Source organism: Gouania willdenowi, chromosome 3, assembly GCF_900634775.1.
Source record: "Gouania willdenowi chromosome 3, fGouWil2.1, whole genome shotgun sequence".
In the NCBI taxonomy this organism is placed as follows: domain Eukaryota; kingdom Metazoa; phylum Chordata; class Actinopteri; order Blenniiformes; family Gobiesocidae; genus Gouania; species Gouania willdenowi.
Genome location: NC_041046.1, coordinates 34799154 through 34815157, shown reverse-complemented (window position 1 = coordinate 34815157; position 16004 = coordinate 34799154). Strand labels below are relative to the sequence as shown.

General features: G+C 38.0%; 2 protein-coding genes across 2 annotated transcripts in view; both read left to right on the top strand.

Annotated features, from left to right (window-relative positions):
* The first annotated feature begins 469 nt into the window (after positions 1-469).
* On the top strand, positions 470-12872 carry ercc3 (excision repair cross-complementation group 3). The gene is made up of 15 exons (XM_028443113.1): positions 470-670; positions 1598-1797; positions 1897-2133; positions 2223-2272; positions 2362-2497; positions 3625-3795; positions 4485-4689; positions 5341-5655; positions 5758-5942; positions 7577-7779; positions 7882-7978; positions 9036-9153; positions 10664-10782; positions 12197-12347; positions 12430-12872. Exons 1-14 carry the CDS (start codon positions 643-645, stop codon positions 12221-12223), a joined length of 2091 nt encoding a protein of 696 aa, XP_028298914.1. The 5' UTR covers positions 470-642; the 3' UTR covers positions 12224-12347; positions 12430-12872.
* A 1674-nt stretch (positions 12873-14546) lies between these two features.
* Positions 14547-16004, top strand: part of cyp27c1 (cytochrome P450, family 27, subfamily C, polypeptide 1) — an 11555-nt gene continuing 10097 nt past the window's right edge. The window contains exons 1-2 of the mRNA XM_028476827.1: positions 14547-14837; positions 15769-15959. Coding sequence (XP_028332628.1) covers positions 14547-14837; positions 15769-15959 — 482 coding nt within the window. The remainder of the gene's footprint in view (positions 14838-15768; positions 15960-16004) is intronic.

The following is a 16004-nucleotide window of genomic DNA, read 5'->3' as shown; positions in this document are numbered from 1 at the left end:
ATTTATGACAACTTTTAATAGTGTAAGCACATCATTCCTCTACAGATTTTCTCGTCCTCATAACTTTTCCAATATGGCCGCCCTGTTGACGCACCGCTCTTGCGTCCTACATCCTATTTTACGGCAGTTCGTGTACTATTTAAAAGGTTGAAACCCTGCTATTTAAAAAAAATAATTAGAAATGTGTCTTTTGAGTGAATTCAGATTTTTTTTTTAGTTTTTAGTTTTATCTTCTGTTTGGTTTTTGATTGTCAATGTTGTGTATTGTGTTTTTATCCGTTTTTTTTTTTTTTTTTTTAGATTAACAATTAAAAACACCACAAAACAGTCACATATTTATATGTGTACTATTAAAATATTTAACAAACACCGTATGGTCGGTTTACATTCAAATGTCACGTCCTCGCAGCTATGTCGTAAGTATCGCGAGTGACGGAAGTGACGTAGTCTACGCGCATGCGTTAAAAGGATCTGAACGGATCCGCTCCGTGAGGGGGTTAGGTAGTGACAGTCACATTAGCATAGCTGTGTGTCTGTGCTTCTTCTGTCCTTCTTTTGTTGAATATCAGGAGGATGTTGGTTGTTATGAGTCACGTTTGTTTTGTCACATACTCTTAGGTCACCTGTTTAAACATCACTAGGATGGGTAAAAAGGATAAAGGAGATCGGGGTAAGCTATTTTTTTTACCCTTGTTAACCTCGTTTTTATTTTTATTTTATTGCAGTATTACGGCTAGTCACAGCAGGTTCTGAGTTTCTGTCCTAAAAATGTAAACATTCAAGTTTGTATCTGAAATCAGGGATTCCAACTTCCAACTTGACCCCTTATTGAGTTTGACTCCTCTGAATAATGTGAGAATGTTATTGCTGATTATCGCTGGCGTAAAATGGTTATAAGACAGTGCATACTATATGACTGCTTTAATGTGACACCTAGAATAGGAATGTACAACTGTCTTGTTTGTGTATATATATATATATATATATATATATATATATAACTTTTCCCCCCCTTAATTTTTAAGTTAAACAAGTGTTTTCAACCTTGAGGTCGCATGAAATATCTAGTAATTGATGAAAAAAAAATACTGAAAAAAGAAGAGTGCTTTTAAACATAAGTTTGTTTTTCAAATTAAAACAACGCATAATCTCAAACAACTGTTTTATACTTTCACTTTCTCAAATATAAGTATAGTAATGTAAAATAATTAAAAAAAAGTATAAAAATATCAGAGCTGGTGCGTTTTGTCACTTCGTACACTAACTGTGGCTACTCTGTAGTTGAAACACAGTATAACAAACATTAACAAAAAAAAAATTCTAGAAGGAAAAAGGACATTTGTGATGGGGTCATGATCCAAGAAAGGTTGGGAACTACACTTCTTCCAAAAAAAAAGATATATATATTAGGCCTTCTCTTGAGCTTAGTGTTCAAATGTTTATTTCAACATTGTATTGTTTTGCAAATTCACGAAACAGGATCATCTGTTAGCTGGCTTTGCCGACTTCTGTCTACAGAACCTTAAAAGGATAAAGATGCCAACGGTTACTCAGTTGTTGCAGGATCTGACTTTACCTTTAACATTTCCATATGTAGAAAAGAAGTCCAAGAAGCGCTTTCATAAAGAGGAAGATGATGGAGAGGAGGCGGTGGGCGGTGACTCTCAGGAGGCCATTCCAGCTGCTGCAGGAAAACAAGTGGAAGAATCCAGTACAAAACTGGATGAATACGGAGCCAAAGACTATCGCGTTCAAATGCTACTAAAAAATGACCACACTTCACGTCCGCTCTGGGTGGTACGTCATCAATATTATTTGTTAAATTTGGTTTATCTGCCGTTACACAAGAGTCTTTTCATGTTTTCCACTTTTCTTTTCTTTTTTGTTCTCCTTCAGGCTCCAGATGGGCACATCTTTCTAGAAGCCTTCTCTCCAGTGTACAAGTATGCTCAGGATTTCCTGGTGGCCATTGCAGAGCCAGTGTGCAGGCCCGTCCACGTCCATGAGTACAAGCTGACGGCGTATTCACTGTACGCCGCTGTCAGTGTGGGACTACAGACCTCAGATATTGTGGAGTACCTGCAGAAGCTCAGCAAGACGTCTGTCCCTGAAGGAATCGTTCAGTTCATTAAGGTCTGAGTTAGAGACGAGCCAATACGATGAAGCACATCTTAATGTGTTGCTTATAAGTCTAAGTGTGATTCATTCTCTCGTTCTCTCAGCTCTGCACCGTGAGTTATGGCAAAGTCAAGCTTGTGCTCAAGCACAATAGGTAAAGTCGTCTATGCACCTCCAGCCATAAATGTATTTATAATGTATTGTTCATCAGTGATTCTAAACTGTGCTTCTCATCTCCTTTAGGTATTTTGTGGAAAGTGCCTTTCCTGACGTCATCCAACGGCTTCTACAAGACAATGTCATCCGAGAGTGTCGTCTCCGTGCTGCAGATGGAGCAGAATCAGAGCTAATTACAGAAGTCATTCACAGCAAGTCAGCGGTATGCTTTTGTATTAATAATGTTTATTTTTAGTTAAAAATGATAATCATACTGAATACTACCAGTAACTCACAAAATGACAACAAAAACACACAAAATAGGAGGAAAAATATACTAAATAATGAACAGAACAAACAACAAAATACTCACTAAGCGAGAAAAATACTTATTACCAGCAACACACAAAATGACAACAAAGACACACTAAATGGGAGAAAAATACCCAAGGTCACTACTAAATACACAAAAATAACAGAGAAACATAAAACGACATAAACAACAAAGTGACACCAAAAACACACGCACTGAGACAATTTAAATAATAAAAACACACAAAAACGACAACGAAAAACACAATAAGAGAAAAATATACTGAGAAATAAAAACAACAAATAAACAACAACAAAATACACAAAATAACACCAAAAACATGCTCACTAAAAGAGAAAAATATTTGACTTTTACCAGCAACACACAAAATGACAACAAAGACGCACTAAATGAGAGAAAAATACACAAGGTCACTACTAAATACACAAAAATAACAGAGAAACATAAAACGACATAAGAAACAACCAAGCGACACCAAAAACACACACTGAGATAATAATTTCAATAACAAAAACACACAAAATAAGAGAAAAATATACTGACAAATAATAAAAAAACAAACAACGAAATACACAAATTTACACCAAAAACACACAAAAATGACACAAAAAAATACAGATGATGATAGGAATCATCTTAATTAAAGCATGAACTGAAATCTTAATCTCGTATAAGGAGGGAGATGAATGTAAATCATAAAAACTATAGAAATAAATCTATTCAGGAGACTCTAAATACTGTTTTATTCCACTTTTTTACAAAATCAGATTATTTAAAATGTGTTATAACTCATTCATTCCATCATTATTTTCTATAGTTGTTTTTTTTCATAGAATTTTGAACAAAATGTAGTAGTTGGACACAAGTGGGTACTTGGATTCAGGAATTGAGCAAAACAAGTTTGAGAACCACTTAGAGAAGTTTTGATTTCCCCAAATACAGAGTGGATACACTCATGATGTATTAGCTGCACCGTGGAAAACCCGTACCTACAGTAACAACTATTTTATGAACAGATCTCTAAGACGGGTCAGGACAGGGAAGCTGCTTCCACCTCACAGCAGCCCACTGACGGACAAACATCCACGCAACAAGTCCCAGAAGACATTTTCAGCTATTATGAGCAGATGGATAAAGAAGAAGAGGAAGAGGAGGAGACTCAGACGGTGTCTTTTGAAATCCGTCAGGTTTGCACACTATTCTTTTCCACAAACTAATTTCTACCCCCATTAATAACAATACACTAGGTCCAAGATCGGTCAATTACAAACCGAGATAGGAATTTCAAACTGATCCAGAATTAGTTTATTGATTTGAATACCCTCCAAAATGTTATGGATTTCTCCATGATGTAAATTTATGTTTGGTTTAAATTTTGTCAAAATCTGTTAAAGGGATCCTCCCCTGTTTTAACAAATGTGGCCTAAAACCTTTGAAATGTCCTCATTAGAAGATCTATGCCTAACAAAATGCATTATTTTGCATCATATTCATTTTATTAACTTTTAAAAATGGGAACCTGTGGTTCCACCATCTTGAAATAACGTGGTTGATGATGTTACACAGCCCAATTTGCCTGTAAACATCCCATTGTTTTTGATTGAACAGTAAAGCATTCAACCTCCGGCCTTAGATGTTTTTATCCTTTTTCGGTAATAAAAAGAGGATAACTTCAATATCTTTAACTTTTCCTGATTATATGGAGCAACCAAAAGCAGCACATATTGTTATTTTGACTGAAAAAGATGCAAAATGATCTAAAAAGCAGAGTAGATATGACCTTTTTTGGCAGAGGTAAATAAAATGCTAAGTGGCGAAAAGAAGACATTTTCAATGTCCCGACCTAAACTCATGCTGTTTTTTTGATTTGCTATAGGAGATGATTGAAGAGCTACAAAAGCGTTGCATTCAACTGGAATACCCCCTCCTGGCAGAGTACGACTTTCGCAATGACACGGTCAACCCAGACATCAACATAGACCTGAAGCCCACCGCTGTGCTGCGGCCGTACCAAGAGAAGAGTTTGCGCAAGATGTTTGGAAATGGACGCGCTCGTTCCGGGGTCATCGTCCTGCCCTGCGGTGAGACGGAAAACATAAAATCTAAAGCATTTTAGTGACTTTTATTGTAGTCATTTTTGGAAAAAATCAGTGATTCAAATTGTAAGAACACCCTAAAAACCACTTGTTTTCTACTGAATACATATATGATTAGTTATGAAGTAATGTAGTTTATTGATCCTAGTCCCACTCTTTACATTTTAGTCAGAGTATTTCAATTTGGTGTTTTTTGATGTAAAATGTCAGAGTTAAAGCCCTCTATGGGTTCAGTGGCAGCTATTACAATTGAATTTTGCTATTGGCTGAGATTAGATCAGTCACTGTTGGTCCCGCCCCTCTTATAAAAGAAAATACTAGGTTTTCTCCTCTCACTGCCCTCAGTGAGCATTGATTGACAGCTCCATGTGGAACTGTGCAGCGCTGTGGGGGCGGGGCTGCTGTGACTTGGCGTGTGTTAACTACTCCAGGAGTAACGCCCATAATCAAGGCATTTTTTTTAATTTCCCCCTAGTGGTAGATTAGCAAAAACCTGGGGGTGTACTTACACTTTAAGAATCAATGTGAGTTCTGATAAGCAGCTTCAGCATCATTTTTATTTGAATGAAAAATCAGTCAACATTTGTCACCCTGTGAATATCAATGGGTAAAATATATTGTATGTCTCACATGCAGGAGCGGGTAAATCTCTGGTGGGCGTGACGGCAGCATCCACAGTGCGTAAACGTTGCCTGGTGTTGGGGAACTCATCTGTATCGGTGGAGCAGTGGAAATCCCAGTTCAAGATGTGGTCCACTATCGACGACTCGCAGATCTGTCGCTTCACCTCCGACGCCAAGGACAAGCCCATTGGCTGCTCCGTGGCTATTAGCACATACTCCATGCTGGGGCACACGACCAAGCGCTCCTGGGAGGCCGAACGTGTCATGGAGTGGATGCGAAGTCAGGAGTGGGGGCTCATAATCCTGGATGAGGTGCACACCATCCCTGGTGAGCTCTCAGGAAACCAAAGCACATCAACCATCACTGAAGCTTTAAAGCTGATCTCTGACTCCATTTTATGATGTCAATTCTTCTTTTTTTTTTTTTTTGCAAAGATGTTCCGCCGTGTTCTGACCATCGTCCAGGCCCATTGCAAACTGGGCCTCACTGCCACTCTGGTCAGAGAAGATGACAAGATTGTTGACCTGAATTTCCTAATCGGGCCTAAACTGTATGAGGCCAACTGGATGGAACTTCAGAACAACGGCTACATTGCCAAAGTTCAATGTGCAGAGGTCGGTTTTCAGTGAAACACGTTTCCATGTGCTCCTGTTTCCAAACTCTTCCTTTTGAAAGCTATTGATCCATTTTTTCATCCCCGCCACAAAGTGTGAAGGGGATATAGGTTTGAGCTCCGTCCGTCGAAGTTAAAGGGGACAGATTTTCTCAGAAAGCGTTTAAGATAGGATAACCAAATTCGCTGTGTGGCTTCAGGGTATCAATACCTTGATGGAGTTCGAAAATGAGAAGCGCGCAATTGTTTTTCTGGAGTTATTGCCCTTTTTTCATTTTTTTTTTATCTGTTGGAGGTATCTACAAAGGGGACAGCTTTTCTTAGAAACCTTTTAAGATAGTTAGTAAATTTATTTTCTGATGTGATAATATTTTCTTATGTAAACTGTAAGTTATTAGATTTAGGAAAAGGTTATGCGTTATAATGACAACCAATCTGGCGGGGGATGTTGATGACTGTCTTCTTGTTGGAATTATATCAACCAATTCTAAATGTTTATGCTCCATAAATAGACATTACATGAGTCAGGTGAGGAAAGCCTTGTTGTTCAATTCTAGATTACCCAAGCATTGAATCATTGTTGGTGAACAATCCAATGCTTGCTGTTTTAGGTTTTTTCACACCATTATTAACAGTTGTTAATAATAACACTTGCACCTGAAAGAGTGTGGCAGTATTGCTATTTGCAGGCCTTGTGATATTTAATTAAGGCACATTTTCTGAATTGTAAAAGTTGACATTAGCATTAGTAAAAGTGAATATTAAGGATTTAAAAAAATAATCAAAATGAAATGAATAATAATTTCAAATGATTCCTGCTAATAAAGAGAAAGTTGTGTGATAGCAAAAATATAAGCTACTACAATTATGGGGCTCCAAGCAGGGTTGGGGTCAATTATAATTGTAATTGATAATAATTTGCAATTATATTTGTAATTTCAAAAATGTGTTGCTGTCGTAATTCTAATTAAATTGTAATTGAGTTTAGTAATTGTAATTGCCATGAAAATTCTATAAAAATTGTCACAAAATTGGGGAACTATGTTACAGTTCTATGTATACTTCTACACGTATGTAGTTAACAATTTTTAAAATGTGTTTAATATCAAGCTCAAAATTGAGGGTTTTACTGATAGAAAAAGGCTCAGATGCCCACACCAAAAAGTATTAAAACCTATATTTTCATTGATTAGGAAGTCAATCAAGGTAACTAATAGATAGGAAAGAAAAGATTATAGATATTAGTTTTTAGTGTATTTTACAGTGAGAGAGGTGCTAACAGGACGCTAACACAAGAGGAACGTTAACTTTTATTAGGTTATTTATTTCAGGCTCAGTATTTGTTGTTAATTGTAATTGAACCTTAGTAATTGAGAACATAACTATAATTTACTTTCTGAGGATAAAAAAATAGTTGTCATTTACTTGTAACTGGAAAAATTGCTGGTCATTGTAATTGAACATGGATAATTGAAAATGTAATTGTAATTGACCCTAACCCTGGCTCCAAGTTGGATCATCAAATGCAATCATTTGTCGCTGCAAATGAAAAAGACTCTGTTGTACAAACCATAAGGTCATCCCATTGCATGTGATTGTACTGCACATTGGTTGTCGTTGGTGTCCGTCCCTCAGGTGTGGTGCCCCATGTCTCCAGAGTTTTACAGAGAGTACGTGGCTATTAAGACCAAAAAGCGGATCTTGCTGTACACGATGAATCCCAACAAGTTTCGAGCTTGTCAGTTTCTGATTCGCTTCCACGAGCGCCGCAACGACAAAATCATCGTCTTCGCCGACAACGTCTTTGCCCTGAAAGAGTACGCCATTCGCCTCAACAAGTAGGATACGTTCCAGTTTAACAGCAGTTGTATTATTATTTATATCTCAGTTGGTCGATAATTATGTTCTTCTGTTGTTTTTTTCTCCTCCTTTTCTTTGAGGCCCTTCATCTATGGTCCCACATCTCAGGGGGAGCGGATGCATATTTTACAAAACTTCAAACACAACCCCATGATCAACACTATCTTCATCTCCAAGGTCAATGAGTCCGTTAGATGTGAAGTTATTGCATTACTTTGACACTCAGCTGCTCTTATCTGTGTGGGATTTAATATGTTTTACTTTTTGTTAGATTTTATTCAACATTGGGACTATAATGTTAAAAAAAGACAGTGATGACTTTATAAAGTCACTATTGAGCTGTTTCTTGTCTTTTCACTGAATTACTTAACAGGCCAAGCTTGCAATTAGACATTTTAATATTTACAACTAAAATATTAGGATATATATAAAATAAAATATTAAGTCCAACCAGGTTCCTTTACAGCAGTGTTTCTCAAATAGCGGGTACGTGATGGTACTACATGGGGTACTTGAGAGAGAAAGCAGTACATTAACAACTGAAAGAACTAAAAATATGTGGGTTTGTATTGATCATGTTATGGTAAAAATAGTAATCATAATAATGATGGTGGAAATTATCTTCATTAGAACAAGAACTGAATATACAAGAGTCAGTCTTGGTCCCACACGAAGGGGGAGAAGACTGAAAATGATCAAAACTATAGAAATAAATCTATCCAGGAGGCACAAAATACAGTTTTATTCTGCTTATTTACAAAATGAGATTATTTAAAATGTGTGTTATCACTAATTCATTCCATTATTACGCTCTGTAATTCATTTTTCATAGAATTCTGAGCAAAATGTTGAACAAAAGGGGTACTTGGATTTAGAAATAAGAGAAAAGTTTGAGAACCCTGGCTTTACAGCTTTGCATTATCAGGTTCATTTTATCTACTTCACTGCAGCTTCTTGCAGGTTATTTGGTAACATATTGACCACATGCTTAACTGTGTAGGGGTGGGTTAAGGAATTTTGCTGATCTGTCGATATAGCAGCACGTTTGCTCAACACTTTCTTTGCTGCGCCATCATCATCTTTGATATGCTACATTTAAGATTGTCCGTTACAGCAGGGTCCTTGTAGTTAAGATGGATATTCTTAGTAGACAAGGCAAAGTGAAGTTTAGTTTGTTTCCTATAACTGCTCAGTGACGACATGGTTGTCATTTTGTTTCGTTCACCACCAACAGGTTGGCGACACCTCCTTTGATTTGCCAGAGGCCAACGTTCTGATTCAAATCTCGTCTCACGGTGGATCGCGGCGACAAGAGGCCCAGAGGCTTGGCCGAGTCTTAAGAGCAAAGAAAGGTGACGATTAGGGGTGAACTGTGACAAAAATTCCTGCCCTGGCATTTTCTGTCCAGACCAGTCCACTACATTGTGATCGACACCATGTAAAAGCCATTATTAAGTCAGTGATGCTCAACATGTGGCTCTTTTTTTTTATTTATTTTTTAATTTATATTTAACCAGGAAAGTCTCATTGAGATTAATTATCTCTTTTTCAAGAGAGTCCTGTAAGCAGGTACCGGGTAGGTCTAGGGGACTTGCTCAAGGTCCCACAGTGGATTTGAACCTGCAACCCTTTGGTTAAAATTGTAACAACTTTTTACCTATTTCTTTTGGCCATTTTGCAACTTTGTATGTCCATCTTTTTTCCCTTTTCAAAAAGTTTTGACACTTTAACTACTTTTTGCCAATAAATATCCCTATTTTCTGTTTGGAAGGTTTTTTTTGGCATTTTTGTCAATTTTTTGTCTTTTTTATTTTTTATTTTAATTGGCCACAAATTCTAAATGAGCTAACTTTTGCCCAAAAAATACCACTTGTTCCACATTTTTGCCTTTTTTCACTATTGTTTGCCACATTTTGCCCCGTTAAGCTACCCTTTCCATTATATACCACCTGGTTCCTCTTTATTTGCCCATTTTTTGGCCACTCTTGACTGCTTTTGTCCCATTTTAGTCATTTTTCACTCTTATCTAGCCACTTTTGGACAATCTTTGGCCACCTGTGACCATGTCTGCCTCCCCTGGCTCGTTAAAAAAAAAGCATAGCAAACCGGCCCATATTGGGTTAAAGGCCCACCGGGATGATTCTTGGTATGCCAGATGGCCAGTCCACCCCTGGTGACACTGCACTGTGTGCCAAGCCAATCATAGTAGACACCTAAATTATTTCTGCTTGAATTAATTTTTCAGCTCTACGCACTTTTTGAAATTAACCAGAAGGTTATTGGAAACCAGTGGTTCCAAAACAGGGGTACGTGTACCCTAGCGGTACAGGTGCACATTTGCACGTAGTACTCGGAAAGATTTAACATTTAATAAATAATCGAGAAATGTTTCTTTTTAGGCAATTTTTGGACAATTCACCACTAACTAACAGCGCTATTGCTAAAATTAAAACACTATACTATCTTGTTATTTATTAAAAAAAGAATAATTTCATGCTGTAGAGACCATTTTCACACTTCTGACAGTAGGAGACAATAATTACCTTCAATTTTACAAAGGATACCGTATTTACTTACTATTGAAGTAATCGCAGAAACGTTTGCATCGTATTTTGTTCTTTAAATTAATTCCACTTTAAATTAGACTCATTGTTTTTAATTTGTAGATTAAGCCCAGGGAACCAACTGTTTTAGTCACATTTATAGGTTTAGGAGAGCCTGCTGTTAGACAAATGAAAAAGCATGTGAATTTATGGAGAGGGTACTTATAATGTGAAGAAGGGGTACACATGATTAGACAAAAATGCGAAGGTGGTACACGGGAGAAAAAAGATTGCCTCTCTCTCCTATATGTCTACGTAGGAATGGTTGCAGAGGAGTACAATGCATATTTCTACTCACTGGTATCCCAAGACACCCAGGAGATGGCTTATTCTACTAAGAGGCAGAGGTTTCTAGTGGACCAAGGTTACAGCTTCAAGGTGAGCCACAGAACTCTGCAAAATCACTCAGTTTGTCGTCACCACTCGTTTCTGCTTATGTCTTCAACTAATTCATCAAACTACCATATTTTCCGGGGTATGGAGCACACCGCTGTATTGGCTGCTTTCCAAGAAATGTACAATATTCTTTGGAAAACTCCACAAATAAGCCACTCCATGGCGTTAGCCGCAGTTTATTGACTGGTGACGGTGTTCGTCAAATGATTCAGCAAATAAGAAAGAGCAGGTGGGCGGGCTTAATGGAGATTCAGGTGTATTCTGATGAGTTTTACCTGATGAGTTTTGGTCTCCCCTCCCCTGGTCCAGGACTTCAATTCGTTGCTGGTATTTGCTTTTATTCAAGCAAACACCTTATGCAATGTTCTCAGCTCTGACGCCGTCATCCGTCCTGTGTGCTGTGAACGTACTCATTTTCACACGACTTCCAAAGCTCGTTGCTGAATGTTCGGTTCACAGAGACGTAGTGTACAGCAGTTCTGCATCCTGATGGACAAATGTGTCTTGACTTGCTGAAAATTTCACACATGCAGCACTCTCCCATATTAGCTGCATCCTCAAGTTTATATGAAAATGACCTGTACTCTACACACATACTATCTAAATCAGGGGTCACCAACCTTTCTGAAACAGTGAACTACTTCATAGGTACTGTATAGTCCAAAGGGCTACCAGTTAGAAAATCACTTCTTATATACTAAACATTTAACGGTTTCGCTTTAATTAGAGGGTAAGATAATAAGGAAGTCTAGCAGTAACTTAACTATGGTAGGAAATGTTGAGCTTTCAACATGAAACGCTTCATTTCTCCTAATTTTTGCCATTGTTTCATTTTTATTACACTTCATAGATGTTCCTATTTCACTAGCCACTGACAAACAACTTTTAACTAATCATATAACAACTGTGTCGCATTTTACGAAAATCTACCTTGCGTTTTTGAAAATATAACATATTACATATAACATACCACTGATTATCCACCAAATCTCTGCAACACTTAAAAACACTTGTCTTAATATTCCAGTGAAAATAAACATTTAAAGATGGTTAATTTAATACAGAAATTGTTTTAGCACTTAGCAGTATTTAACTCTATTAAGTACTAATTACGTCTTTCATCTGTATTTATCTTTGTTAGTTTGAATCCTGAAAAGTTTATCAGGTTTTAGATGAAGCTCATTGGTGATTAGAGCTCCTGAGGTCACCCCACATGGTCCACGTGGGGCCCGCGGGCACCGTGTTGGTGACCCCTGATTTAAATGATTAAAAACCGAAGCTAAGCATGACAACTAAGAATTGTACCTGAATGCTGATGTTCTACATACAGTGAAACTTTCACATTGATAAAATCTTACTATGATCAAAATGGGATTTGTTTGTCTGTTTTTTCAAGGTGATCACAAAGTTTGGCAGGGATTGAGGAAGAAGACTTGATGTTCTCCACCAGAGATGAGCAGCAGCTGCTGCTTCAAAAAGTCCTGGCAGCTTCAGACCTGGATGCTGAGGAGGAGGTGGTGGCCGGGGAGCTGGGAATGCGACCTCAGGTGGGAGCTGAAAGTTTCAGTTTTTACATCTGTTTTCTATCGTCCTGTATCTCACATTTCTTAATCGTTCCACTCCATTCAGGTTTCAAGGCGGGCTGGCACCATGAGCTCCATGTCTGGTGCGGACGACACCATCTACATGGAGTACCAGAGCCGTGGCAGCAAAGCTTCTGCAGCTGGAAAAAATGTCCATCCACTCTTTAAGCGCTTCAGAAAATAAAATCAACAACGAGAACCATGATGTTGGTTCTGATGCAGTCAGACTATGTGGACTGTCACAGAGAACGATGTAGATCAGTACAATGTCTAACTGTGAAGAGCTTCTTCAGTTGGATGAAGCAGGAAGTCAAGCTTGAGTTGGACAAAGAGACATAACCAGTTTGACAAAATGCAAACTAATACCAAGCCTGTCATTTGGAAATTTTGTTTGTAAGTAGAGTATCAGCTTCTGAAAGGGGAGTGATATATTTCTTACATTTGGTTTTGTTATAAAATTATAACTGTATTAAATATTTAAAAAATGGGCCTTTTCATTGGACACCGGTTTACTTAAAGGGAATGATAAATAAATTAGATTAACTGCAATTCCCAAAGAAAATGTAAGTGAGGATGTATAAGCTGAACCCCACGGAGTCAGTATAAACCCTCAGTACAACCCTCCGGAGTTGGAATTCCCCTCAGAGTCAGTATAATTCTCAATACAACCCTTTGGAATCAGAATTCCCCCCTCGGACTCAGTATAACCCTCAGTACAACCACTCAATAGAATTATCCCTCATTACAACTCCTTGGAGTCAGTATAACCTTCAGTACAACCCTTTGGAGTCAGTATAACCTTCAGTACAACTCTCCAAAGTCAGAATTCCCCCTGGGAGTCAGTATAATCCTCAGTACAACCCTTCGGAATCAGAATTCCCCTCGTAGTAAGTATAATCCTCAGTACGTCCCCGGAGTCAGCATCACCCTCAGTACAACATCTCAAAATTTCCCCTCAGAGTCAGTATCACCACTTGGAATCAGTATGATGTCACAGTTCCAATGAGCTTGAATGGGTAATTTTTTAATTTATTGTTACCTTTAATCAATAACCGTTATTATGGAAACTCCAGAACAACCGTGGTTAGTACAATGGGACTAAATGTGGCGGACGGGGTAACTGCCAAAAAGCTACGAAATAATAATAGATAAAGTATACGGAAAACAATAGTGAGTATGTTATACGTTCTCTGAGTAAAATCACCTGATTAAGACTTTTCTAACATTCGACACTATAGTAGAAGTAATGAGTATTTTTTTATTTAAAAAAAAAAAAAGTAATACAAGTATGTATGATTCATGATGATATCGGATCAATATCGGTGTAGGTCGATACGCAAGGCTGCAATATTGGTATCATATCGGAAATGGGAAAAGTTGTATCGGGACATCTCTATTATTATCATTACTTTTCCTAGTTGCTTTTTAATGGCGGAAATGTCCTCTTCCATAAGTTGTTTGGTTTAAAAGGGGTTTTTAAAAAAGGAAAGGTGAGTTATACAACTTTATGTGACAGATGAAGATAGTTTTTATCTGCTGACCATGCATTTTAACACACACACACACACACACATATATATATATATGTAGAACACAATTTACAATTAAGTTATATATATTGTAAACGTCGAGGTTATGTACATAATTTTACATATATTAATATACACATACATATGCGCCCGGTTATACAAGCACATACACATATACATACATACACTCTCTCTCTCTCTCTGGGCGTGTATGTACCATAGACTGTAAAAAGCGTGTGTCCTGTGCATCCACGTTGTGCAGGAGGAACGTGTGGGGTGACGCATGTGATGTAACCGGGCTCTCGCACGTTGAGCAGGGCCTCTTTTCTTTTTCCAAAGGAGAAAATGAACCCGGTCGTTGTTTGAGGGGAAACGCCCACACCCAAATACAGAGTTATCCCTCCCTTTTTCTGAGGGAATAATCCAATCCTCTTTCCCTAAAAACCTGTGCAGGACACTATTTAAAAGGCTTACATATTCCCATCCAGCATCACATTTCCACTCAGGAGCTGCTTGTCCACACGTGCAACGACTTTGCGCTTTGATTACTTTGAGATAAAAACCTAAAACTATCTTTATTTGTGTGTGTGTGTTTTTTTTTTGTTTTGTTTTAGCTCCAAAGAATCTGCAGACAATGGCACTTCTGAGTCATTTCTCCTCCACATGCAGGAAGACTGTTACACCCATGGTTTTACGCGCTCTGCACAAGTCTGCGACCAGCGAAGCTCTGCGGATCTCCGCCGCGGAGGAGGAGGTGGAGGTGGCGGAGGAGGTGGAGGCCATGCCCGAGTCTCTGCTCACACCGGTGCAGGTCGTGGACAAAACCCGAATCAAGTCCCTAAAGGAGATGCCGGGACCCGGCACCCTGTCCAACCTCACCGAGTTCTTCTGGAGGGACGGGTTCAGTAGGATCCACGAAATACAGGTAAATAACTGGAAAGGTTTCACCAAAATGTCCTCTATTATTATTTATTTTAATCAATGGGGATATTATGAGGTATTTTTTGGCTTTAGTGAAAATTAGAAATGAGGAGTGACTTTTTTGTTTAGTTAAAAAAAAAAAAAAGAAAGAAAACTTGGCTCGGGATTTTTTTTTTTTTACGTTCCTGGAGGGAAAAGTAGAACAAAACCAACTTTTGTAAATTCGTTTTTAGCATATAGGTTTTTTTTGTACATTTAATACATGGTTAGATAACAAGGACAACCTGACTGTAGAACTGTGTTTACCCAGAGGCCTCCAGGTTCCTCCTGAAACACTGACTGACTGGAACTATTTGTATTTGTATTTTATTTATTTATTTTTACTTTATTTCATTTTATTCTACTGTCACAGTTGTTGGGGTGTCAACAACTGACACTGACAAAAACCATTTGTTTTGCAAAGGGCTTTGTTACATTTAGCAAGTGTTGTCTTTAAAAAGTGTAATTTTCTGTTTCACTCTAACTCCAAAACATGTGTAGAGTTTCTAGAAAAAGATTTCAGAGATTCTTGCAGGATAAAACAATAAAAGATGAGTGGGTGATTGTATCAATAAACTCAGCCGGAAAAGTGTTATGAAGGAGAGATTGTGCGTATTTGTTTATCCTTTGAAGCTTTTCATTCTGGTCATGGTGGGAAGATGCAGGACGCTTTCCCAGAATGCAATAGATACAAAGAAAAGTACCCCATGGACTGTTCACCATTCCATTAGAGAGACAGACGACTACTACTGCATTTAGAAATTGTAAAAGTAAAATGTACTTACTATAGAAAACTAGCTATGTAATGAGTAATGTAAGCTCTTATGTTTTGCGTCATACTGGAAAATTACAGGAGACAAGGTCAAAGGGCTAACAAAATCTTCTTTTCATTGTAGATGGAGCACACGCAAAAATATGGGAAAATCTTCAAATCCCATTTCGGGCCTCAGCTGGTGGTCTCTGTGGCGGGTCGTGATCTTGTGGCTCAGGTGCTGAGGGCCGAGGGTGTGGCCCCTCAAAGAGCTAATATGGAGTCTTGGCAAGAGTACAGAGACCTGAGAGGACGTTCCACCGGACTCATATCAGCGTCAGTTTCTTCCCATTTTTTTTATCCATTGCAAACAACACATGG